Source organism: Coregonus lavaretus, assembly GCF_964263955.1.
Source record: "Coregonus lavaretus genome assembly, contig: HAP1_SCAFFOLD_2261, whole genome shotgun sequence".
In the NCBI taxonomy this organism is placed as follows: Eukaryota; Metazoa; Chordata; class Actinopteri; order Salmoniformes; family Salmonidae; genus Coregonus; species Coregonus lavaretus.
This window is the reverse complement of record NW_028164848.1, coordinates 57,983-85,068: the sequence shown is the minus strand read 5'-3', so window position 1 is coordinate 85,068 and position 27,086 is coordinate 57,983. Positions and strand designations below refer to the sequence as shown.

At 45.4% G+C, this 27,086-nt stretch overlaps 1 protein-coding gene across 2 annotated transcripts in view; it reads left to right on the top strand.

Annotated features, from left to right (window-relative positions):
• The first annotated feature begins 7,305 nt into the window (after window positions 1–7,305).
• LOC311115068 (vesicle-associated membrane protein-associated protein A-like) overlaps window positions 7,306–27,086 on the top strand; it is a 31,709-nt gene continuing 11,928 nt past the window's right edge. The window contains exon 1 of one of the 2 annotated variants that reach the window (XM_084190280.1): window positions 7,306–7,449. In XM_084190280.1, coding sequence (XP_084046406.1) covers window positions 7,392–7,449 — 58 coding nt within the window. In that variant the 5' untranslated portion in view covers window positions 7,306–7,391. The remainder of the gene's footprint in view (window positions 7,450–27,086) is intronic. The other variant, XM_084190281.1, reaches the window with a different exon arrangement.

Genomic DNA, 27,086 nt, shown 5'->3' with positions numbered 1-27,086 from the left:
TACAGCTATATACAGGGGGTACCGGTACAGAGTCAATATACAGGCTATATACAGGGGGTACCGGTACAGAGTCAATATACAGGCTATATACAGCTATATACAGGGGGTACCGGTACAGAGTCAATATACAGGCTATATACAGCTATATACAGGGGGGACCGGTACAGAGTCAATATACAGGCTATATACAGCTATATACAGGGGGGACCGGTACAGAGTCAATATACAGGCTATATACAGCTATATACAGGGGGGACCGGTACAGAGTCAATATACAGAGCTTATATACAGGGGGGACCGGTACAGAGTCAATATACAGGCTATATACAGCTATATACAGGGGGTACCGGTACAGAGTCAATATACAGGCTATATACAGCTATATACAGGGGGGACCGGTACAGAGTCAATATACAGGCTATATACAGGGGGGACCGGTACAGAGTCAATATACAGGCTATATACAGCTATATACAGGGGGGACCGGTACAGAGTCAATATACAGGCTATATACAGGGGGTACCGGTACAGAGTCAATATACAGGCTATATACAGGGGGGACCGGTACAGAGTCAATATACAGGCTATATACAGCTATATACAGGGGGTACCGGTACAGAGTCAATATACAGGCTATATACAGCTATATACAGGGGGTACCGGTACAGAGTCAATATACAGGCTATATACAGCTATATACAGGGGGGACCGGTACAGAGTCAATATACAGGCTATATACAGGGGGTACCGGTACAGAGTCAATATACAGGCTATATACAGGCTATATACAGGGGGTACCGGTACAGAGTCAATATACAGGCTATATACAGCTATATACAGGGGGGTACCGGTACAGAGTCAATATACAGGCTATATACAGCTATATACAGGGGGGACCGGTACAGAGTCAATATACAGGCTATATACAGGGGGGACCGGTACAGAGTCAATATACAGGCTATATACAGCTATATACAGGGGGGACCGGTACAGAGTCAATATACAGGCTATATACAGGGGGTACCGGTACAGAGTCAATATACAGGCTATATACAGCTATATACAGGGGGTACCGGTACAGAGTCAATATACAGGCTATATACAGCTATATACAGGGGGGACCGGTACAGAGTCAATATACAGGCTATATACAGCTATATACAGGGGGTACCGGTACAGAGTCAATATACAGGCTATATACAGGGGGTACCGGTACAGAGTCAATATACAGGCTATATACAGCTATATACAGGGGGGACCGGTACAGAGTCAATATACAGGCTATATACAGGGGGTACCGGTACAGAGTCAATATACAGGCTATATACAGGCTATATACAGGGGGGACCGGTACAGAGTCAATATACAGGCTATATACAGGGGGTACCGGTACAGAGTCAATATACAGGCTATATACAGGGGGTACCGGTACAGAGTCAATATACAGGCTATATACAGCTATATACAGGGGGTACCGGTACAGAGTCAATATACAGGCTATATACAGCTATATACAGGGGGGACCGGTACAGAGTCAATATACAGGCTATATACAGGGGGTACCGGTACAGAGTCAATATACAGGCTATATACAGGGGGTACCGGTACAGAGTCAATATACAGGCTATATACAGCTATATACAGGGGGTACCGGTACAGAGTCAATATACAGGCTATATACAGGGGGGACCGGTACAGAGTCAATATACAGGCTATATACAGGGGGTACCGGTACAGAGTCAATATACAGGCTATATACAGCTATATACAGGGGGGACCGGTACAGAGTCAATATACAGGCTATATACAGGGGGGACCGGTACAGAGTCAATATACAGGCTATATACAGCTATATACAGGGGGTACCGGTACAGAGTCAATATACAGGCTATATACAGCTATATACAGGGGGGACCGGTACAGGGTCAATATACAGGCTATATACAGCTATATACAGGGGGGACCGGTACAGAGTCAATATACAGGCTATATACAGGGGGGGGGACCGGTACAGAGTCAATATACAGGCTATATACAGGGGGGACCGGTACAGAGTCAATATACAGGCTATATACAGCTATATACAGGGGGTACCGGTACAGAGTCAATATACAGGCTATATACAGGGGGTACCGGTACAGAGTCAATATACAGGCTATATACAGCTATATACAGGGGGACCGGTACAGAGTCAATATACAGGCTATATACAGGCTATATACAGGGGGTACCGGTACAGAGTCAATATACAGGCTATATACAGCTATATACAGGGGGTACCGGTACAGAGTCAATATACAGGCTATATACAGGGGGTACCGGTACAGAGTCAATATACAGGCTATACACAGCTATATACAGGGGGGACCGGTACAGAGTCAATATACAGGCTATATACAGCTATATACAGGGGGTACCGGTACAGAGTCAATATACAGGCTATATACAGGGGGTACCGGTACAGAGTCAATATACAGGCTATATACAGCTATATACAGGGGGGACCGGTACAGAGTCAATATACAGGCTATATACAGCTATATACAGGGGGGACCGGTACAGAGTCAATATACAGGCTATATACAGCTATATACAGGGGGGACCGGTACAGAGTCAATATACAGGCTATATACAGCTATATACAGGGGGGACCGGTACAGAGTCAATATACAGGCTATATACAGGGGGGACCGGTACAGAGTCAATATACAGGCTATATACAGCTATATACAGGGGGTACCGGTACAGAGTCAATATACAGGCTATATACAGCTATATACAGGGGGGACCGGTACAGAGTCAATATACAGGCTATATACAGGGGGGACCGGTACAGAGTCAATATACAGGCTATATACAGCTATATACAGGGGGGACCGGAACAGAGTCAATATACAGGCTATATACAGGGGGTACCGGTACAGAGTCAATATACAGGCTATATACAGGGGGGACCGGTACAGAGTCAATATACAGGCTATATACAGCTATATACAGGGGGTACCAGTACAGAGTCAATATACAGGCTATATACAGGCTATATACAGGGGGTACCGGTACCGAGGCTATATACAGGCTATATACAGCTATATACAGGGGGGACCGGAACAGAGTCAATATACAGGCTATATACAGGGGGTACCGGTACAGAGTCAATATACAGGCTATATACAGGCTATATACAGGGGGTACCGGTACAGAGTCAATATAGAGGCTATATACAGCTATATACAGGGGGTACCGGTACATAGTCAATATACAGGCTATATACAGCTATATACAGGGGGGACCGGTACAGAGTCAATATACAGACTATATACAGGGGGGACCGGTACAGAGTCAATATACAGGCTATATACAGCTATATACAGGGGGGACCGGTACAGAGTCAATATACAGGCTATATACAGGGGGTACCGGTACAGAGTCAATATACAGGCTATATACAGCTATATACAGGGGGTACCGGTACAGAGTCAATATACAGGCTATATACAGCTATATACAGGGGGGACCGGTACAGAGTCAATATACAGGCTATATACAGCTATATACAGGGGGGACCGGTACAGAGTCAATATACAGGCTATATACAGGGGTTACCGGTACAGAGTCAATATACAGGCTATATACAGGGGGTACCGGTACAGAGTCAATATACAGGCTATATACAGCTATATACAGGGGGTACCGGTACAGAGTCAATATACAGGCTATATACAGGGGGGACCGGTACAGAGTCAATATACAGGCTATATACAGGGGGTACCGGTACAGAGTCAATATACAGGCTATATACAGCTATATACAGGGGGGACCGGTACAGAGTCAATATACAGGCTATATACAGGGGGGACCGGTACAGAGTCAATATACAGGCTATATACAGCTATATACAGGGGGTACCGGTACAGAGTCAATATACAGGCTATATACAGCTATATACAGGGGGGACCGGTACAGGGTCAATATACAGGCTATATACAGCTATATACAGGGGGGACAGGTACAGAGTCAATATACAGGCTATATACAGGGGGGGGGGACCGGTACAGAGTCAATATACAGGCTATATACAGGGGGGACCGGTACAGAGTCAATATACAGGCTATATACAGCTATATACAGGGGGTACCGGTACAGAGTCAATATACAGGCTATATACAGCTATATACAGGGGGGGCCGGTACAGAGTCAATATACAGGCTATATACAGGGGGTACCGGTACAGAGTCAATATACAGGCTATATACAGCTATATACAGGGGGGACCGGTACAGAGTCAATATACAGGCTATATACAGGCTATATACAGGGGGTACCGGTACAGAGTCAATATACAGGCTATATACAGCTATATACAGGGGGTACCGGTACAGAGTCAATATACAGGCTATATACAGGGGGTACCGGTACAGAGTCAATATACAGGCTATATACAGCTATATACAGGGGGGACCGGTACAGAGTCAATATACAGGCTATATACAGCTATATACAGGGGGTACCGGTACAGAGTCAATATACAGGCTATATACAGGGGGTACCGGTACAGAGTCAATATACAGGCTATATACAGCTATATACAGGGGGGACCGGTACAGAGTCAATATACAGGCTATATACAGCTATATACAGGGGGGACCGGTACAGAGTCAATATACAGGCTATATACAGGGGGGACCGGTACAGAGTCAATATACAGGCTATATACAGCTATATACAGGGGGTACCGGTACAGATTCAATATACAGGCTATATACAGCTATATACAGGGGGGACCGGTACAGAGTCAATATACAGGCTATATACAGGGGGGACCGGTACAGAGTCAATGTGCGGGGGCACATTTTAGTCGAGGTAATTGAGGTAATGTGTACATGTAGGTAGAGTTAAAGTGACTATGCATAGATAATAAACAGAGAGTAGCAGCAGCGTAAAAGAGGAGGTGGGGGGGGGCATTGCAAATAGTCCGGGACCTGAGGACCCATGGCAAATCTTTTCAGTCTCCTGAGGGGGAATAGGCTTTGTCGTGCCCTCTTCACGACTGTCTTGGTGTGTTTGGACCATGATAGTTTGTTGGTGATGTGGACACCAAGGAAGTTGAAGCTCTCAACTTGCTCCACTACAGCCCCGTCGATGAGAATGGGGGCGTGCTCGATCCTCTTTTTCCTGAATTCCACAATCATCTCCTTTGTCTTGATCACGTTGAGGGAGAGGTTGTTTTCCAGGCACCACATGGCCAGGTCTCTGACCTCCTCCCTATAGGCTGTCTCATCGTTGTCAGTGATCAGGCCTACCACTGTTGTGTCGTCAACAAACTTAATGATGGTGTTGGAGTCGTGCCTGGCCATGCAGTCATGGGTGAACAGGGAGTACAGGAGGGGATTGAGCACGCACCACTGAGGGGCCCCCGTGTTGAGGATCAGCGTGACAGATGTGTTGTTACCTACCCATACCACCTGGGGGCAGTCCGTCAGGAAGTCCAGCTGGAGGGAGGTGTTTAGTCCCAGGGTCCTTAGCTTAGTGATGAGCTTTGAGGGCAATATGGTGTTGAACGCTGAGCTGTAGACAATTAATAGCATTCTCACGTAGGTGTTCCTTTTGCCCAGGTGGGAAAGGGCAGTGTGGAGTGCAATAGAGATTGCATCATCTGTGGATCTGTTGGGGCGGTATGCAAATTGGAGTGGGTCTAGGGTTTCTGGGATAATGGTGTTGATGTGAGTCATGACCAGCCTTTCAAAGCACTTCATGGCTACAGACGTGAGTGCTACGGGGTCGGAGGTCATTTAGGCAGGTTACCTCCTTCCTGGTGTTTACTGTATTGGTTTCATTTGACATTTTGATGTCAGAGTGCCTGGATGTTGCTTGGGTCGGTTGGGGCCTTGGCAACCCGCCTATAAATTAAACTAGGGGAAAGGCTGTTTGTAGTTATATGCGATTACATAGGGTATAAGCACCTAACATCCAATAGGAAATGGTGGTGACAGTTTATTTGACACGTGTCAGATGCTATTTGAGAAACCAGAACACGTGTAAAACGATCTGTGAGTGAAATCAGTGTCATGTCTCATGGCTCCAAGGACAGTAACTGGAAAATGATACTTTGTATCAACCCACTGAACTAGTGTGGCAAAGACACTGTCCGCTCTGCTCTGATTGGCTGTTTACAGTACACACAATTCAATTGGAATATATTTCCTGTTTTTTTTCCCCCCTCCTGATTTTACAGATGACATGGAATTTATCCCAAACTTGCTGTAGGGAAACAGTGAAATATTTCAACTTTATTTGACATTTTCACTGTTTTCAGCTAACTTTTTAACATAGTCTGACATACAGTATAACCACTGTTTTAGTAAACATTTGCTGCACAGTTATCATACTTGAACTTACCCTTATCTTTCACCTCTCATTTCAAGGAAACCAAAGGTTTGTCTTAGAGTTTGTCCTATTTAGTGAAGGTATTGGTCTCTGACCTTTGGGAATGCTGTAAATAGATGGAGAGTGGAGCAGGCTCGGTTTTCAGCCGTGCTCTACTCCAGATTACCCTCCTCTCAACAGTTTACACATGCTGCAGGCAGGGAGGTCTGCACTGCCGCTATGTCACGAAGATTGACTTAACGCTAGACACGCCTGTCAAAGGTCTGGAGCATTTCGCTACACCCGCAATAACATCTGCTAAACATGTGTATGTGACAAATAACATTTGATTTGAAGAGAGAAAGGCAGAGTAGAGAGTGTTCTGGGTATAAAGTTGAAAACAAATAGGGTTAGGCGTTTCAGTAACACAGAGAGAGAGAGAGAGAGAGAGAGAGAGAGAGAGAGAGAGAGAGAGAGAGAACAGACACACACACATGCATGCATGCACACACCCCTTGCCTTTAACACACACACACCCTTCTTGTACATGCACAAGTTATTTTTCAACCCCTTCATATATACAGGCATTGCTCTCAACACACACATGTATCCAGAGAAGTATCAATTGAAGCAATCTCAATACCGTACATGGAACACTGCCTACCAAAATACCCCATAACTCAAGTCAAATTAGCTGAAATCAACAAACTTGAACCAATATGGCATTTAGGCCTATCTGTAAATCACATATTTTTTTCCAAGAAGGATCTGTGGCAAAAAGTAGCCTACATGACTATTGCGTATTTGATTAACTAACTAACTTATCAAATCAGCCCCAACAAAATGAGTTTATTTATTAATTAGTGAAGACCCACCACGTGAGCGCGCACTAGAATCGCGCGTTCAAATATTTGCTCCCGTGTGCTCGTTCACGTCCCTAGCCCAGAGACCAGTCAGCGACTCGTTCAGCTCTAGCTAGCTAGTAGGATTACATCTTGTCAGTATCTCTCTGACAACGCTAGCGAAATATGTCAAAGTTGGAGCAGATCCTTGTTCTCGATCCCCCCTATGACCTCAGATTTAAAGGTAAGTGCGTTTTTTTACCTATACATGTTTTTTACATCTCCGAGACAAGCCAGGAATTCTCTCGAATGATTTCACTCTTCGTTTCGGTTCGCAGCTAACGCCGCCATTTTGTTCGGGAACGGAGACGGGCCGCTGTGTGAATCGCGGTACTGTAGTGACGTGGGTCAACCACCGTGGGTCTTGGCTGCTTGTCATAAAACTGCGGAATCGTTTTGCCTCTGACTGCATGCCATCTTCCCCGTTTCCTGTGACAGACTGTCGAGATAAGGAATGTCTGGGGCGGCTGGCTAACGTTAACTAACTAGCGCAAAAGTTTACAACTTGTTAACCAACAACAATTTTGGTCCTCTGTAGCTCAGCTGGTAGAGCATGGCGCTTGTAACGCCAAGGGTAGTGGGTTCGATCCCCGGGACCACCCATACACAAAAATGTGTGCACGCATGACTGTAAGTCGCTTTGGATAAAAGCGTCTGCTAAATGGCTTATTATTATTATTATTATTATTATTATTATTATTAACTAACATACAAGGAGGACATGTAGTTAACCAGCTAGCTAAAGGTGTCCTGCCTGTCAAGCAGTCATTGGTGGTTATACTAGCTAGCTAGCTAGGTATGTAACTAATGTAACTTGTCAGTCAGTTGGTTGAAAGGTTGCAAAGTTTGAACGTAGTTAGGTAGCTAATGTTAACGTTAGCTGTTAGTTCTAACTAGCTAGCTTGCCGTTTATGCACTTACAAAAAAAAAAGTCGAAATGTACAAGTAACCGAATAAATGTGTATTCGCCACCTAGCTGGTCAATCGGAGCTTTCTGGGTTAACGCTCAGCTAGATACTGGTTCGTTCAGAGGGCGGGGTGCTCCACCCAACGTTACATGGTTGTGTTCGGGATGTCAAAACTGGCTTTGTGAAGTGTACTGATTGTCTTACGTACATACCAGTTGTAGCTAGTTAGCGTTACCTAAAAAGGTGCTGACATTTTTGTTTCGATGTGACTTGAACAAGTCCTAAAAATACATTAATTGGCTTGACAATTGAAACCAACATTCTGCTGTTGAAAGACAAAACATTTTGTTTTGTTGGTGAGCAGCAGCTGTATTGGTAGAGGCAATATTAAAGTAGGCACCTCGACTCATTAATACCAACCCTCAGGCTATCTATGGATTGTGATGACTGATAGATGAGATGAAAGCCTACTTGACTGGTGTGGCCTGGACCAGAGCTAGCCGTGCCCCTGATAGCTCTGGTCCTGAGTGTTACTAACGACCTGGACCAGAGCTAGCAGTGCCCCTGATAGCTCTGGTCCTGAGTGTTACTAACGACCTGGACCAGAGCTAGCAGTGCCCCTGATAGCTCTGGTCCTGAGTGTTACTAACGACCTGGACCAGAGCTAGCGGTGCCCCTGATAGCTAGGGCGGCAGGTAGCGTAGTGGTTAAGAGCGTTGTGCCAGTAACCGAAAGGTTGCTGGTTCTAATCCCCGAGCTGACTAGGTGAAAAATCTGTCGATGTGCCCTTGAGCAAGGCACTTAACCCTAATTGCTCCTGTAAGTCGCTCTGGATAAGAGCGTCTGCTAAATGACAAAAAAAATAAAAAATAAAAAAATAAATAGCTCTGGTCCTGAGTGTTACCAACGACCTGGACCAGAGCTAGCAGTGCCCCTGATAGCTCTGGTCCTGAGTGTTACCAACGACCTGGACCAGAGCTAGCAGTGCCCCTGATAGCTCTGGTCCTGAGTGTTACGTCTTCTGATCATCAGTCACAAGCTTTATATTTACCACTCACTAAATGAAACCTGAGACTAGCTAGCTAACTGCTTTCTGGAACCGGTGGACAACGATAGGAGAGCATGCAACGATTTTAGGAAAATAAATAGCATGTCACATGATAGGCCAGCTCCTTCCCTTCCCAGGCTCAATGAGAAGGTAAATAGGCCATGTCAGGATCACCCAGTCAGGGGAGAAGACGTGTATCTTCTCTTTAACCTCAACACCAGATGGAAAAACCTAATGCAAATCTCTTGAAATGCAAATCATTGTGTGTAGGTAGCATAAGTAGCAAGACTGCTCGCTCCAATACCATTTACATTTTTTTACATTTTAAGTCATTTAGCAGACGCTCTTATCCAGAGCGACTTACAGTTAGTTTATTTTTCATACTACCAACTGAGCTACATCCATTCTCTCCCCTACCCTGGACGACGCTGGGCCAATTGTGCGCCGCCCCATGGGTCTCCCGGGTCGCGGCCGGCTACGACAGAGCCTGGATTCGAACCAGGATCTCTAGTGGCACAGCTAGCACTGCGATGCAGTGCCTTACACCACTGCGCCACTCGGGAGAGTACCACGTGTGTTGCCGCAAAAACTAGGATTTGAATGACTTATTTTTTTTTTTTAAGCTCTCGTAACAGAATTCTCTCAAACCTCTTTCTGAAGTGAACCTGAGAAGGTTTAATAGCTTAATACATTCTCTCTAGGATGGCCCTATACAGCCTAGATCCTGTCTAGATCCTGTCACAAAATAACAATATAGGAGGTGACAGAGCTGTCTCAACCGCTCTTTCTGAATTTAGCTTCAACACAGGCTCAAGGCTGTGCAATAAAAGGCTGTATTCTCTAGGTAGATGAGGATGTTAACAGTTTAATTCTTTAGCCACCGAAATGCATTTGACCGGTCATGCTTATCGGTTTATAGGTTAATTAGCAACATTTTGTGGAATTAAATTGGCTCGTGTGTTTTCACTTGGCCTCATGCGTTTTTATTTATCACACGCGCACAGCACACAGAGACTAGTTAGAGGAGAGGAATATCACCTGTCAGACAGCATACAGAGACTAGTTAGAGGAGAGGAATATCACCTGTCAGATGGCATCAGAGTATCTCCTCAAAAAACCCTGTTGGCTATTTGAGTGAAACCTGCTTTTGTAAGCCCAGTCATTGCGCAACAAATAACAAATCTAAATGCAATCGCGTGTTTAAAAACTCGTGGCCACGATAAAAAAAAAAAAAAGATTTGTTTTCCTTCTCAATCTCAACTTGTAAAGCGCGCCTCCCATTCGGCTGCACAGGCTATAGGCTGCCTACCGTTGACTATCATCAGCGGTTCACCCACCACTTTGCAATGTGAGCTTGAGGCAGTATAATTGTTTGAAACTTGAACGTTTTACTTTACTTAATGAGGCATGTCTTACCTTGTTTCAAAGTAGCCTTGCGAAACTCCATCCATAGAAACGTGGAGGCAATTGTTTTAAATACTTCCTCGTGGTATTAACCAGCATTTCTCTCCTGTTTTTATTGGTTTTCATATCAACTTTATTTTGTTGTCCAGAAGCCAAAGGCACAATCCTAGTCATATTAGCAACCCATCATAGTAGTTGCTATTAGATTCCCCCTCTTTCTACGTTTCTAACAGAGATTTTCATCTGTCAGATATGGAACTCGCATTAGGTGCGTTGTTTAGAACTGCTAATTGCATTTGGGCAAATGTTTGAATATGATGTTTAATTAGCTGCTTCACCGGCTCCGACGCTCGTCGGATGTGGCAAGGCTTGCAAACTTCTACAGACTACAAAGGGAAGCACAGCCGCGAGCTGCCCAGTGACATGAGCCTACCATACGAGCTAAATTACTTCTATGCTCGCTTCGAGGCAAGTAACACTGAAACATGCATGAGAGCCTCAGCTGTTCCGGACGACTGTGTGATCACGCTCTCCGTAGCCGATGTGAGTAAGACCTTTAAACAGGTCAACATTCACAAGGCCAGACGAATTACCAGGACGTGTACTCTGAACATGCGCTGACCAACTGGCAAGTGTCTTCACTGACATTTTCAACCTCTCCCTGTCTGAGTCTGTAATACCAACATGTTTCAAGCAGACCACCATAGTCCCTGTGCCCAATAACACTTAAGGTGACCAGCCTAAATGACTACCGACCCGTAGCACTCACGTCTGTAGCCATGAAGTGCTTTGAAAGGCTGGTCATGGCTCACATCAACACCATTATCCCAGAAACCCTAGACCCACTCCAATTTGCGTACCCCCCAACAGATCCACAGATGATGCAATCTCTATTGCACTCCACACTGCCCTTTCACACCTGGAAAAAAGGAACACCTATGTGAGAATGCTATTCATTGGCTACAGCTAAGTGTTCAACACCATAGTGCCCAACACCATAGTGCCCTCAAAGCGCATCACTAAGCTAAGGACCCTGGGACTAAACACCTCCCTCTGCAACTGGATCCTGGACTTCCTGACGGGCCGCCCCCAGGTGGTAAGGGTAGGTAACAACACATCCGCCACGCTGATCCTAAACAAGGGGGCCCCTCAGGGGTGTGTGCTCAATTCCCTCCTGTACTCCCTGTTCACTAATGACTGCATGGCCAGGCATGACTCCAACACATTCATTAAGTTTGCCGATGACACAACAGTGGTAGGCCTGATCACCGACAACGACGAGACAGCCTATAGGGAGGAGGTCAGAGACATGGCCGTGTGGTGCCAGGACAACAACCTCTCCCTCAACGTGATCAAGACAAAGGAGATGATTGTGGACCACAGGAAAAAGAAGAGCACCGAGCACGCCCCCATTCTCATCGACAGGGCTGTAGTGGAACAGGTTGAGAGCTTTAAGTTCCTTGGTGTCCACATCACCAACAAACTATCATGGTCCAAACACACCAAGACAGTCGTGAAGAGGGCACGACAAAGCCTATTCTCCCTCAGGAGACTGAAAAGATTTGCCATGGGTCCTCAGATCCTCAAAAGGTTCTACAGCTGCACCATCGAGAGCATCCTGGCTGGTTGCATCACCGCCTTGTATGGCAACTGCTCGGCCTCCGACCGCAAGGCACTACAGGGGGTAGTGCGTACGGCCCAGTACATCACTGGGGCCAAGCTTCCTGCGAATCCAGGACCTCTATACCAGGCGGTGTCAGAGGAAGGCCCTAAAAATTGTCAGACTCCAGCCACCCTAGTCAGACTGTTCTCTCTGCTACCACACGGCAAGCGGTACCGGAGCGCCAAGTCTAGGTCCAAGAGGCTTCTAAACAGCTTCTAACCCCAAGCCATAAGAATGCTGAACAGCTAATCAAATGGCTGGTAGAGCACGGCGCTTGTAACGCCAAGGTAGTGGGTTCGATCCCCGGGACCACCCATACACAAAAAAAACATGTATGCACGCATGACTGTAAGTCGCTTTGGATAAAAGCGTCTGCTAAATGGCTTATTATTATTATTATTATTATTATTATTATTATTTGCATTGAACTCACATGCATGAACTCACTGTATTTTAAGTGACTTTGGATAAAAACATCTGCTAAGTGGCATTTATCAGGCTATATGTCAATGGTGTAGTCCTAAAAAATAAATCCATGTAGGCCTAGTCATTCTCAAGGCTAAAATGCCATATATGTTGATTTAGATGTAGTCAATTCACTGTTAAACTATAGGCCTATATGAAATAGGGAACAGGAAGTGGGGAAACTTCCTGATGGATAGACGGTGTTGTGATGGTGATGCTCTCTGGCATAGATGGTGACACAGTGGGTTTTCAGGTTTGGTTGGAGGAATTCCATTCCACCACATTCTTCACAACCTATCTACGCTCTGGCATCTCTAACGATCAGAACTTTTTGTCATTATCCTACATTTAGTAGACCCACATGAATCATCTTGTGAATGTAGCCAAGCCATGTAGACCTAGGGTGTATCCCAAATAGGGCAGGTGTAGAGAATATGGTGCTAGGGTGTATCCCAAATAGGACTGTATAGAGAATATGGTGCCATTTGAGGCTGACAGAAACCAAGTCAGTGATGTGTGCTGTCACTTATCACTGCTATGGGTGTGAACTGAACTGTGATATTAGACAGAGACCAACTATCAGATTAAGCTTTGCCCTGGACTAAATAGTACTTTCAATAGAGATTCTCCATCAGTCCAGGGAAGAGGCTTAATCTGTGTCTGGGAAACGGCCCCTCACAGACTCATAGGAACAGATTGCTGGGCAAGAAGTTCAAAAATAATGTTAAGGATGTTTGGTCCCCTCTAGCCATGCTGTTCTTAACAATGCATGGTTCTGTGACTGTCCTTTCCTTAACTCAATTGTCATGGTTCTGTCCTGGGCTAACCCAATGGTCATGGTTCTGTCCTGGGCTAACCCAATGGTCATGGTTCTGTCCTGGGCTAACCCAATGGTCATGGTTCTGTCCTGGGCTAACCCAATGGTCATGGTTCTGTCCTGGGCTAACCCAATGGTCATGGTCCTGTCGTGGGCTAACCCAGTGGTCATGGTTCTGTCCTGGGCTAACCCAGTGGTAATCATGGTTTTTCACAGGTGGGTGAAGGGTTTTCCCTACCATTATGTAGGTGGGATACCCCCTGCCGTCTAGGCCATTATGTAGGTGGGATACCCCCTGCCGTCTAGGCCATTATGTAGGTGGGATACCCCCTGCCGTCTAGGCCATTATGTAGGTGGGATACCCCCTGCCGTCTAGGCCATTATGTAGGTGGGATACCCCCTGCCGTCTAGGCCATTATGTAGGTGGGATACCCCCTGCCGTCTAGGCCATTATGTAGGTGGGATACCCCCTGCCGTCTAGGCCATTATGTAGGTGGGATACCCCCTGCCGTCTAGGCCATTATGTAGGTGGGATACCCCCTGCCGTCTAGGCCATTATGTAGGTGGGATACCCCCTGCCGTCTAGGCCATTATGTAGGTGGGATACCCCCTGCCGTCTAGGCCATTATGTAGGTGGGATACCCCCTGCCGTCTAGGCCATTATGTAGGTGGGATACCCCCTGCCGTCTAGGCCATTATGTAGGTGGGATACCCCCTGCCGTCTAGGCCATTATGTAGGTGGGATACCCCCTGCCGTCTAGGCCATTATGTAGGTGGGATACCCCCTGCCGTCTAGGCCATTATGTAGGTGGGATACCCCCTGCCGTCTAGGCCATTATGTAGGTGGGATACCCCCTGCCGTCTAGGCCATTATGTAGGTGGGATACCCCCTGCCGTCTAGGCCATTATGTAGGTGGGATACCCCCTGCCGTCTAGGCCATTATGTAGGTGGGATACCCCCTGCCGTCTAGGCCATTATGTAGGTGGGATACCCCCTGCCGTCTAGGCCATTATGTAGGTGGGATACCCCCTGCCGTCTAGGCCATTATGTAGGTGGGATACCCCCTGCCGTCTAGGCCATTATGTAGGTGGGATACCCCCTGCCGTCTAGGCCATTATGTAGGTGGGATACCCCCTGCCGTCTAGGCCATTATGTAGGTGGGATACCCCCTGCCGTCTAGGCCATTATGTAGGTGGGATACCCCCTGCCGTCTAGGCCATTATGTAGGTGGGATACCCCCTGCCGTCTAGGCCATTATGTAGGTGGGATACCCCCTGCCGTCTAGGCCATTATGTAGGTGGGATACCCCCTGCCGTCTAGGCCATTATGTAGGTGGGATACCCCCTGCCGTCTAGCTCTGTTACTGTTAACCCCTCAGATCTAAAGCTCCGCCGGGCGTAATCTCACGTCGCTGTGATGATCAGTGTATTGAGTAGGCCAGAGTAATCTAGAAAACGTTGGTTATTGATTCTTGCGGAGGGTTGATGAATGGTCATTGATCCTGAAGCAAAAACAGAATCCTATCTGCATTTCCTCAGCTTGTCTCGAAGCAGAGGATGTGATCATGGGTTCAATCTGTTGACCTGTGTTGTGATGTAGGCCCGTCCGTATCAAACAAAGCCCAAGGTTTCTGTGGGAGTATAACCAAATCAAAGCCCAAGGTTTCTGTGGGAGTATAACCAAATCAAAGCCCAAGGTTTCTGTGGGAGTATAACCAAATCAAAGGCCAAGCTTTCTGTGGGAGTATAACCAAATCAAAGCCCAAGCTTTCTGTGGGAGTATAACCAAATCAAAGCCCAAGCTTTCTGTGGGAGTATAACCAAATGCATGAATTAAATGCTGTCCCAGTGGCCCTCCAGATCTTGTTGTGCCTAAAGCAGACAACAGATTCAATGGGAAACTCTTCCTGATTTGATGGAATCATTTCCTCCCTGGGTATGGATGGAACAGCAGTGAAAACTGAGGCGCGTAGTGGCACTAGAGGTGGAAAATGAGCATAGAACCATGTTTCTTGAGTGAGTCAGGATGTTTGGTGCAATGACAGACATAGACCCAGTCTTTCAGTATATCATCTGATCTGAAACTGTGTTATCGTCAAGCCAGGTCACAGCAAAACATGCCGCCGTAAAACCTATCAGCAGGGAAAACGGGTACACAACACCGTCCATTCATCTGTGCAGATCTAACTAACCACTAATTCATCTGATTGAGTTTGGTGGAATTTGACTTGGCCTCCAGCTGTGTTGACAACATGATGGAACATCACCCCATCAAAGCTGGACCGGGTCGGCACCATGCTGACTGGTTAAAGCTGGACCGTGCTGACTGGTTAAAGCTGGACCGGGTTGGGACCATGCTGACTGGTTAAAGCTGGACCGTGCTGACTGGTTAAAGCTGGACCGGGTTGGGACCATGCTGACTGGTTGAAGCTGGACCGGGTCGGGACCATGCTGACTGGTTAAAGCTGGACCGGGTCGGGACCATGCTGACTGGTTAAAGTTGGACCGGGTCGGGACCATGCTGACTGGTTAAAGCTGGACCGGGTCGGGACCATGCTGACTGGTTAAAGCTGGACCATGCTGACTGGTTAAAGCTGGACCGGGTTGGGACCATGCTGACTGGTTAAAGTTGGACCGGGTCGGGACCATGCTGACTGGTTAAAGCTGGACCGGGTTGGGACCATGCTGACTGGTTAAAGCTGGACCGGGTTGGGACCATGCTGACTGGTTAAAGCTGGACCGGGTTGGGACCATGCTGACTGGTTAAAGCTGGACCGTGTTGGGACCATGCTGACTGGTTAAAGCTGGACCGGGTTGGGACCATGCTGACTGGTTAAAGCTGGACCGGGTCGGGACCATGCTGACTGGTTAAGGGCCTAACAGGAAACAGCAGACTAGCTGTCACCAAGAGGGACACGCAGCAGCAGGCTAATGATTTGGAGCTAACATTTTTACTGGAGTCAGTCAACCTGAGTCAACCAATCAGATCACAAAGGCTGCGTTTACACAGGCAGACCAATTCATTGGCAAAAGATCTGATCTGATTGATCAAAAGACAAATTAGTGGCAAAAAAAATCAGAATTGGGCTGCCTGAGACCTTAAATCTCCAATATGGAGGACATGGGATCTCCTCTCCAGATGTTATTAGCTGAGCTAAGGGAACCTTAAATTGGTTTAATTTATTATGATTTTGCTTGTAGCACAGCGGCTTGTTTACAGTCAGCTGTTGGTGTGCTGGTAACGAATGGAGTGGCCTGTTTACAGTCAGCTGTTGGTGTGCTGGTAACGAATGGAGTGGCCTGTTTACAGTCAGCTGTTGGTGTGCTGGTATCGAATGGAGTGGCCTGTTTACAGTCAGCTGTTGGTGTGCTGGTATCGAATGGAGTGGCCTGTTTACAGTCAGCTGTTGGTGTGCTGGTATCGAATGGAGTGGCCTGTTTACAGTCAGCTGTTGGTGTGCTGGTATCGAATGGAGTGGCCTGTTTACAGTCAGCTGTTGGTGTGCTGGTATCGAATGGAGTGGCCTGTTTACAGTCAGCTGTTGGTGTGCTGGTATCGAATGGAGTGGCCTGTTTACAGTCAGCTGTTGGTGTGCTGGTATCGAATGGAGTGGCCTGTTTACAGTCAGCTGTTGGTGTGCTGGTATCGAATGGAGTGGCCTGTTTACAGTCAGCTGTTGGTGTGCTGGTATCGAATGGAGTGGCCTGTTTACAGTCAGCTGTTGGTGTGCTGGTAACGAATGGAGTGGCCTGTTTACAGTCAGCTGTTGGTGTGCTGGTAACGAATGGAGTGGCCTGTTTACAGCCAGCTGTTGGTGTGCTGGTATCGAATGGAGTGGCCTGTTTACAGCCAGCTGTTGGTGTGCTGGTATCGAATGGAGTGGCCTGTTTACAGTCAGCTGTTGGTGTGCTGGTATCGAATGGAGTGGCCTGTTTACAGTCAGCTGTTGGTGTGCTGGTATCGAATGGAGTGGCCTGTTTACAGTCAGCTGTTGGTGTGCTGGTATCGAATGGAGTGGCCTGTTTACAGTCAGCTGTTGGTGTGCTGGTATCGAATGGAGTGGCCTGTTTACAGTCAGCTGTTGGTGTGCTGGTATCGAATGGAGTGGCCTGTTTACAGTCAGCTGTTGGTGTGCTGGTATCGAATGGAGTGGCCTGTTTACAGTCAGCTGTTGGTGTGCTGGTATCGAATGGAGTGGCCTGTTTACAGTCAGCTGTTGGTGTGCTGGTATCGAATGGAGTGGCCTGTTTACAGTCAGCTGTTGGTGTGCTGGTATCGAATGGAGTGGCCTGTTTACAGTCAGCTGTTGGTGTGCTGGTATCGAATGGAGTGGCCTGTTTACAGTCAGCTGTTGGTGTGCTGGTATCGAATGGAGTGGCCTGTTTACAGTCAGCTGTTGGTGTGCTGGTATCGAATGGAGTGGCCTGTTTACAGTCAGCTGTTGGTGTGCTGGTATCGAATGGAGTGGCCTGTTTACAGTCAGCTGTTGGTGTGCTGGTATCGAATGGAGTGGCCTGTTTACAGTCAGCTGTTGGTGTGCTGGTAACGAATGGAGTGGCCTGTTTACAGTCAGCTGTTGGTGTGCTGGTAACGAATGGAGTGGCCTGTTTACAGCCAGCTGTTGGTGTGCTGGTATCGAATGGAGTGGCCTGTTTACAGCCAGCTGTTGGTGTGCTGGTATCGAATGGAGTGGCCTGTTTACAGCCAGCTGTTGGTGTGCTGGTATCGAATGGAGTGGCCTGTTTACAGTCAGCTGTTGGTGTGCTGGTATCGAATGGAGTGGCCTGTTTACAGTCAGCTGTTGGTGTGCTGGTATCGAATGGAGTGGCCTGTTTACAGTCAGCTGTTGGTGTGCTGGTAACGAATGGAGTGGCCTGTTTACAGTCAGCTGGTATCGAATCCATTTACACCTTTTTAAAGCTTCAATCCGCAGTTGAAACAATAACAAAGCTTAATTTTTTTCCCACCCAACACAAACAAATGGGCTATAACTACACAACGTTACCACTTTGTTTACCCAGAGGGACATGCAGCGATGTATTATCAGTAGCCTACAGTTGATCAGACTGAAAAATCATCTTGTTTTCAACCCGTAAAGCATGTCAAATCGCTAATGTTTAGGTGTAGGCTTCTGCAACGTTTATGTAAAGAGTTTTTGCTTGTCTGTCGGGAGGGATGTCTTATCACCAGGGTTGGGTAGGTCACTTTACCCAAACTCAGTAACGTAAGGGTTCAATTCTTGGGCCGACTCTATTCTCTGTGTATATCAATGATGTCGCTCTTGCTGCTGGTGACTCTCAGATCCACCTCTACGCAGACGACACCATTTTGTATACATCTGGCCCTTCATTGGACACTGTGTTAACAAACCTCCAAACGAGCTTCAATGCCATACAACACTCCTTCCGTGGCCTCCAACTGCTCTTAAATGCTAGTAAAACTAAATGCATGCTCTTCAATCGAACGCTGCTTGCACCCGCCCACCCGACTAGAATCACTACTCTCGGCGGGTCTGACCTAGAGTATGTGGACAACTACAAATACCTAGGTATCTGGTTAGACTGTAAACTCTCCTTCCAGACTCACATTAAGAATCTCCAATCCAAAGTTAAATCTAGAATCGGCTTCCTATTTCGCAAAAAAGCCTCCTTCCCTCATGCTGCTAAACATGCCCTCGTAAAACTGACTATCCTACCGATCCTTGACTTCGGCGATGTCATTTACAAAATAGCTTCCAACACTTTGCTCAGCAAATTGGATGTAGTCTATCACAGTGCCATCCGTTTTGTCACCAAAGCCCCATATACTACCCACCATTGTGACCTGTACGCTCTTGTTGGCTGGCCCTCACTACATGTTCGTCGCCAAACCCACTGGCTCTAGGTCATCTATAAATCACTGCTAGGCAAATCCCTGTCTTATCTTAGCTCATTGGTCACCATAGCAACACCCACCCGTAGTATGCGTTCCAGCAGGTATATCTCACTGGTTATCCCCAAAGCCAACACCTCCTTTGGCCGCCATTCCTTCCAGTTCTCTGTTGCAAATGACTGGAACGAACTTCAAAAATCTCTGAAGCTGGAGACTCTTATCTCCCTCACTAACTTTAAGCATCAGTTGTCAGAGCAGCTTACCAATCACTGCACCTGTACACAGCCCATCTGTAATTAGCCCACCCAACTACCTCATCCCCATATTGTTATTTATTTTGCTCATTTGCACCCCAGTATCTCTATTTGCACATCTCTTGCACATCTATCATTCCAGTGTTAATACTAAATTGTAATTATTTTGCACTATGGCCTATTTATTGCCTTACCTCCATAACTTACTACATTTGCACACACTGTATATAGATTTTCTATTGTGTTATTGACTGTACGTTTTGTTTACCCCATATGTAACTCTGTGTTGTTGTTTTTATCGCACTGCTTTGCTTTATCTTGGCCAGGTCGCAGTTGTAAATGAGAACTTGTTCTCAACTGGCTTACCTGATTACGTTACGAGTTTCCCCCTAACTCAGTAACGTAATCTGATTGCTTTCAGTTACTATTTGATTGCCAAAGTCAATACTTTGTAGAGCCACCGTTTGCAGCAATTACAGCTGCAAGTCTCTTGGGGTATGTCTGTCATGTGAATTTCTATCTCTAATTCGACCTAAGCTTGAATCATTACCAGAGGTTGTAAAGCTCTGGTTTTAATCATCAATGATTCAAGGTCCACAATCCACAAGTAATTATCGGTAAATTTATTCATGGAGAGCTCTGCTCAAAAACACAAATATCCTGTTTTTTATACTCCTTGACAAACAAAGACACTATGCTCCTCCCACCTTTAGGTGGCTTTCTTAAACAGTTCCCGCCTTCCCCCTTGAATGGTTAGTAACGCCCCTTCTGTTAGTGGGTTGACACTACATGATAATTCTAACATTTATACTGTATTTGGGGTGAAATTCTTTAGTCATTATTCTTAAAATCCAAATTAATCTAACAATCCACCCCTTTGACTAAATATTCCCACATTCAGGATAAATGTATTTTACAAGCATGATTAATCTCAGAGATCACATCAGAACTAATAAACATTTCATCCAATTGCGGTCTTTCAGGGTCCAAATCCTCGTCATCCACCAAGCCTGGAGGATTGTTTTTCACATTCCCCTGGTCAGAGTCCGGAGTCAGTCCATCTCTCATCATTGTTTAGATACTGCATTTCACCAACGCCTGACTCACCAATCCTCGGACACAGGGAACAAGACAACAACCACATAATACAAGAATACCCATACAAACACTGATCGCTCCTAAGATGGTGGCTGCTAGGGTTTTCCATTTACCAAATATTTAATCAAACCACCCTATCCACAATGTACTAACTTCTGAGTTCAGTTCATCCTTCACTTAGTGCAGTTAATTCTGTAAGAGCTCTGGTGACTGTCCCATCCAGTGTGGTGTTGTTAGGGATAAATATGCAACAATGGCTTATCTTTCTATAGACACCGGCCCTTTCTGCCTGATCTAGAACCAACCTCTACTAAGTTATGAGCGGGATGGCGGATAATCGCTCAGAGATCCCCTTTACTGCATCACTAGTCTTGTCAATAAATCGTTGTTGGTTGTAATAGATATAATTTATCCAATCCATATTTTTGTTTGTCACCCACCAGAAAAATGTTGTAGTAAAACTCTCCCATATTTGATTTATAGCTTTGTATTCGTCTGGAACACCCCTGGGGATGCCTGTACCATCTATCCAAATTGGGCTATTTCCTTCCTGACTTATTTATTTTTCTCCTAATTATTCTTCCTGTCACTGGTCTTTGATTACCAATTATTACAGGTTGGACCAACAATACTGGTGCACAAGTACCCACCCATCCCTCTGGTAATGTCTGCCGAATGCTCCCTTTTTTAGTGCATGCCCACCACACATCAGTCAAAGGGATGGTTAGGTTCCTAATTTTTTTTCCCTTCCTTCCTTATCTAAATCAGTCACATTAATTATCTCCTTACAGCCATCAAAATCACCCAAGTTACGGGTGCCATTTCTATGTCTGTAACACTGGTATTCGCCAGGAGTTAAAGTGAATCTAGGTGGGCTGGCCGAGTATGTCAATTTTGCCAGCCCAATCCCTGTGCAATTTGGCTCTTTTTGATTGGACCCCAGGTCTAATACACAGGGAAACATTGCCTTTGGCATTGGGGCGGTCAACATTGCTGGTCGCCCAATGGAGCATGCATAACAATTGGTCTCCCCCAAGGCCCTAGCGGTGTATTTCATCCACTTTAACCAGAGATTCTCATCAGGGACCCCCTCCACTTCCCCATTGTTCCATTCTTGGAGGAGAAAATATTTCATAGTGGACGGGTTAGTCGAATTGACTCCGTCATCCCTTGACTGATTTACTCGGTCTATTGTCATTAATGGATTAATGACAGTACCTGCTCCCTCTATCTTTTGACTCCATCAAATATAATCTTAGACAAGTATCCCGTCCGTATACGTCCGCACAAGCCCAGTAAGTTCTTTTCATGTCCTCTTTAGTGACTTTTACTATTGTTACTACCATTTCCGTGGGGATGTCGTTATACCTTCTTATCCTCCATCTGGACGTCCAGCCCCCCCCCCCCCCCCCGTCTCATATCTCCGTCCCCCAGTATATCTAAATACCTGAGCCCAGGAACAATCTGCCGAGGGAGCTGAACATAAATACAACGGGATTTTATAATCCCCTGTTGCTTGCTTATCCGCTCTGATAAGATCCCTAATCCTAATTTTGAATCTTACTCCCCACCCTTCTCTGACTCCTATTTTGTAGATCACTCGCCCTTGACGGTCAGTATGTCGGGTCGCTTCCCTTTATTTCTTAAAAATGTTGTAAGGCCATAGCGTAATTGGTGCGAGGTGGTGGTGGATTTTGACCTACCACGACTATTGCCGAGACTATGATGCAGCTCAGGGTCACCCATATTCCCAAAAACCGCCAACCCTCTCCTGTCTTGAGTCCTTCTGCTCGGTACCACCCCATACTCACACCCTAGGAACACACTACAGTGATGATAGGTTTGGGTAGGAGATCTTCGTTGACAGAGGTGACCCCCGCACCCTGTGGCGCAGTTCCGCTCGTCAACTCTGCGTGTGCTAAGCGGTGCTTGTATGTGGTCTTACCTTCTTGCAGTGGGTAACATGGACCCAGGTTCCTCTCTCTGCTATTCTAATGGCAAAGGCGGTTACCAACAACCTGATAGGGGCCCTTCCCAACAGGCCTGCTTCCAGTTTTCCTTCTAGTGACTGGATGCTCACCAGTCACCTGGTTAGATAGTGGGTCACCTTCTCCTTTAGTTCACCTGTGGGGCACAAAACCTCTGACATACGGGTGTGGTTAATAAACTATCTTCACACATGTTCAGATTAATGTAACAATTTCTGACTGCATTCTCTTTTTAGACTGTATCTAAAAAATGTTTTTTTTTTAAAAGTATTTTGTCCTCTCCTTCGTATATTATCTAATACAATTAGCCTCTTCCCCCCTCTTGACACATAGTTCTGCTTATGTGTCAATTTTTTCCACCTTCCTAAACATTCCCTTAGGTTATTTATCAACCAATTGCCATGCCTTTCATTTTTTAGATTCTTTTTTGCTTCTTTATTGCTCCTCCCACTTCCTTTGTCTTTATGGCGGCTAAATTCGACTTTCATTCAGTTCAGAATCAATTAGTAATCCAATCAAACAATCTCTTATCTTGTAAAAACACTTATGTTTAGTTCAACCTCTGTTCTACCCCGGCTCTCCCGGGCTTGACCTGAAGACTGATTGTTGGACATGACAAGTCCATTTTTTAGGTCACTTAAGTATTCTGCCTAGCAACAAAGAATAAAAACCTCTATGTTCGTGATTAACCCAGTTATCTCTAATAGCCCACCAAAAAAACCCCATCATCTTTAAACCACGACCAATGTCATCCCTCTTTACTCTCTACCATTTGGGTAACATCCCTGATATATTTATGAAAAGCTAAGACTGTTTGGGAAGAGAGCAACAACATAACCTGTTCTTCCTCCTCAGAGTTCCAAATGATTTTACCATGGGCTGCCATTGCCTTCCCATAGATAAGATCGCTTAATTTACCCGTATGCAGTACCTAATGACGACCCAAGCTTTACAGCAGTCTATCCTTACCAAAAAGCTCATCATTCTTCATCTAAATTTTTTTATTAATTTTTTTACTGGCCTCCCCCCGTGGGAATCGAACCCATAACCCTGGCGTTGCAAACACCATGCTCTATCAACTGAGCTCCATCCCTGCCGGCCATTTTCCCCCCTACCCTGGACGACGCTGGGCCAACTGTGCGCCGCCCATGAGTCTCCCGGTCGCTGTCGGCTGCGACAGAGCCTGGATCCGAACCAGGATCTCTAGTGGCACAGTTAGCCCTGCGATGCAGTGCCTTAGACCACTGCGCCACTCAGGATAATAATAACTGCAATAACTATCAATAATAATTATAATAACTATTACGAATTATATTGTCCTTTTTCTGATGTTCCAATTGTAGTCTATTCATTTTAGTTTAAAATATAAATTTATTTATAACAAATCCAGAACCCACCACAGGCTGGCGCTATTCCCCCAGCACAACAGCCAATGCCACTTGCTTCCTTGTAACGAAAATAAATTATCGTTTTAAAATTTTCCAATTATTTGTATTTTCCTGTCTCTCACCCCCCCCCCCCCTCTCCTGCTCTTTCCTACATTATGGGGGAGGCGCAGGAAACTTCCCTACAATCTACCTTCTTAGGAAATAATTTCATTCGTACTTGTAACATATTTTCATAGATTATTTAGAATACTACTAGTTATCTTATGCAACTTTTAATACACGTAAAAACTCTCTCTCCACCCATTCTCTATTGAATAAGTGCGTCTTCCTAGTTACCCCATAACCACGCCTCAACTCTTTTATTTAGTATTTAACCAACCAAATACTGAGTAGTATCCGGTTATCATTCATACCCGCCGTTGAATTTCCTCATACACACATATTTCACCTTCTGCCATTCAAATGCCCAACACAACAGAATAGTTCCATTCAACTCTCTATTGGCTCTTCAAGTCGCTCCGGATTAGAGCGTCTGCCAACTGACCAAAAACGCAAATATTCTCCACCTTCTCACCCATTACGTACGTCTACGTTTGAGTGCGAAAGTCCAGACACATGCATAATAATATGCCATCTAGCAGACGCTCCCATCCAAAGCGACTTACAGTCATGCGTGCATACATTTTTTTATTATGGGTGGTCCCGGGGATCGAATCCACTACCTTGGCGTTACAAGCGCCGTGCTCTACCAGCTGAGCTACAGAGGACCACATCGTTGGACTTTATAGGTACCTCTCAAATAATCGCTTTGTGGTGTTTTTAGCCAATTCTTAATTGACACAAATCATTTTTTCAAACATTTGTTCGAACCAAAAATATTGACTGTCATCCTCCTTTTCCCCTGCATTCACGATAGTTAAATATTCCTTTGTCCCCGTTAAAGCATTTTCGCGCTTAAAAAAAACACACTCGCTGTCTCTAGCCCCTCCTTTCTCTGTTTTTTAACATTTGCTCCACAGTTGATATGCATTTGCGTAATCATATTTTCTAACTTTGCAACATCGAGATGCCCAATAAATCCATACCTCTTCTCCCAAATGGACCCATAAAACATATTTCTCTCATCTCCCGTTAATTCTCGGACTTGTTTAGAAGATGTCTTTCCCATGGCGGAACAATAAGAAATCCCTCCCCCCCTTTTTGTTTTTTAAATAATTCACTCCCGAATTATTTTCGTAGGAGCTAATCTCTTAGTGCGCCTCTTGCTTTTGTAATTAACCCTTTAAAATTATTTAACCCCTAACCCAGAGTTTCTATTTAAAACTCCGGTTTCAGGAAAAGAGTAAGTTACCCAATTTTCCTCACGCGACTTATTTTTTCCTCCACCCCTGAAATAATAATCACGTCTCCCGAGGGATTAAGTCTCACACATATACGACCTTATCATCTGTTAAACTTGTTTGCAAAGTTCTAGCAAATGCCCAGTCGCATATAGAACTCCCGACATATCCCTCTCATAAGATGATAATTATTTCCCTGTTTATACTGAACATTGCAATTCGTACAATGACAATATTAACTTAGTTTACATTTGTGATTGCAATTCACTACCATGTCATTTCGGACTAGTTTTTTTTTTGTAATAGCTATTTACCTCTAGGATCAATTGCGGACCCTCCCTGTCGTAATAATTATTACCTTCTTTGACTTTGGTAACTAAGTTCAACTCATTTTACCAAAATCCATGAATAAAAATTACTGACCTTTTCCTCGCAGTCTGGATTAAAATGCTTTTTCAAACTTGTTAACGTCTTTATCGTTCATAAAGAGTAATCACCGGCCTGTTTATTAACCTTAACGTCGAAGGCCAGGACTATTCTTCACGGATGCATTCACCCGGCCGTGCACGGACTTCGGTGTCTCTAGAACGATAAAGATGTATTAAGCTCCGCTCAGAAGGACCAATCTGTCATGTGAATTTCTATCTCTAATTCGACCTAAGCTTGAATCATTACCAGAGGTTGTAAAGCTCTGGTTTTAATCATCAATGATTCAAGGTCCACAATCCACAAGTAATTATCGGTAAATTTATTCATGGAGAGCTCTGCTCAAAAACACAAATATCCTGTTTTTTATACTCCTTGACAAACAAAGACACTATGCTCCTCCCACCTTTAGGTGGCTTTCTTAAACAGTTCCCGCCTTCCCCCTTGAATGGTTAGTACCGCCCCCTCTGTTAGTGGGTTGACACTACATGATAATTCTAACATTTATACTGTATTTGGGGTGAAATTCTTTAGTCATTATTCTTAAAATCCAAATTAATCTAACAATGTCTCTATAAGCTTGGCACATCTAGCCACTGGGATCTATGCCCATTCTTCAAGGCAAAACTGCTCCAGCTCCTTCAAGTTGGATGGGTTCCGCTGGTGTACAGCAATCTAAGTCATACCACAGATTCTCAATTGGATTGAGGTCTGGGCTTTGACTAGGCCATTCCAAGACATTTAAATGTTTCCCCTTAAACCGCTCAAGTGTTGCTTTAGCAGTATGCTTAGGGTCATTGTCCTGCTGGAAGGTGAACCTCCGTCCCAGTCTCAAATCTCTGGAAGACTGAAACAGGTTTCCCTCAAGAATTTCCCTGTATTTAGCGCCATCCATCATTCCTTCAATTGACCAGTTTCCCAGGCCCTGCCAATGAAAAACATCCCCACAGCATGATGCTGCCACCACCATGCTTCACTGTGGGGATGGTGTTCTCTGGGTGATGAGAGGTGTTGGGTTTGCGCCAGACATAGCGTTTTCCTTGATGGCCAAAAAGCTCAATTTTAGTCTCATCTGACCAGAGTACCTTCTTCCATATGTTTGGGGAGTCTTTTCTTTAAGCAATGGCTTTTTTTTCTTCATCTCAAGAAG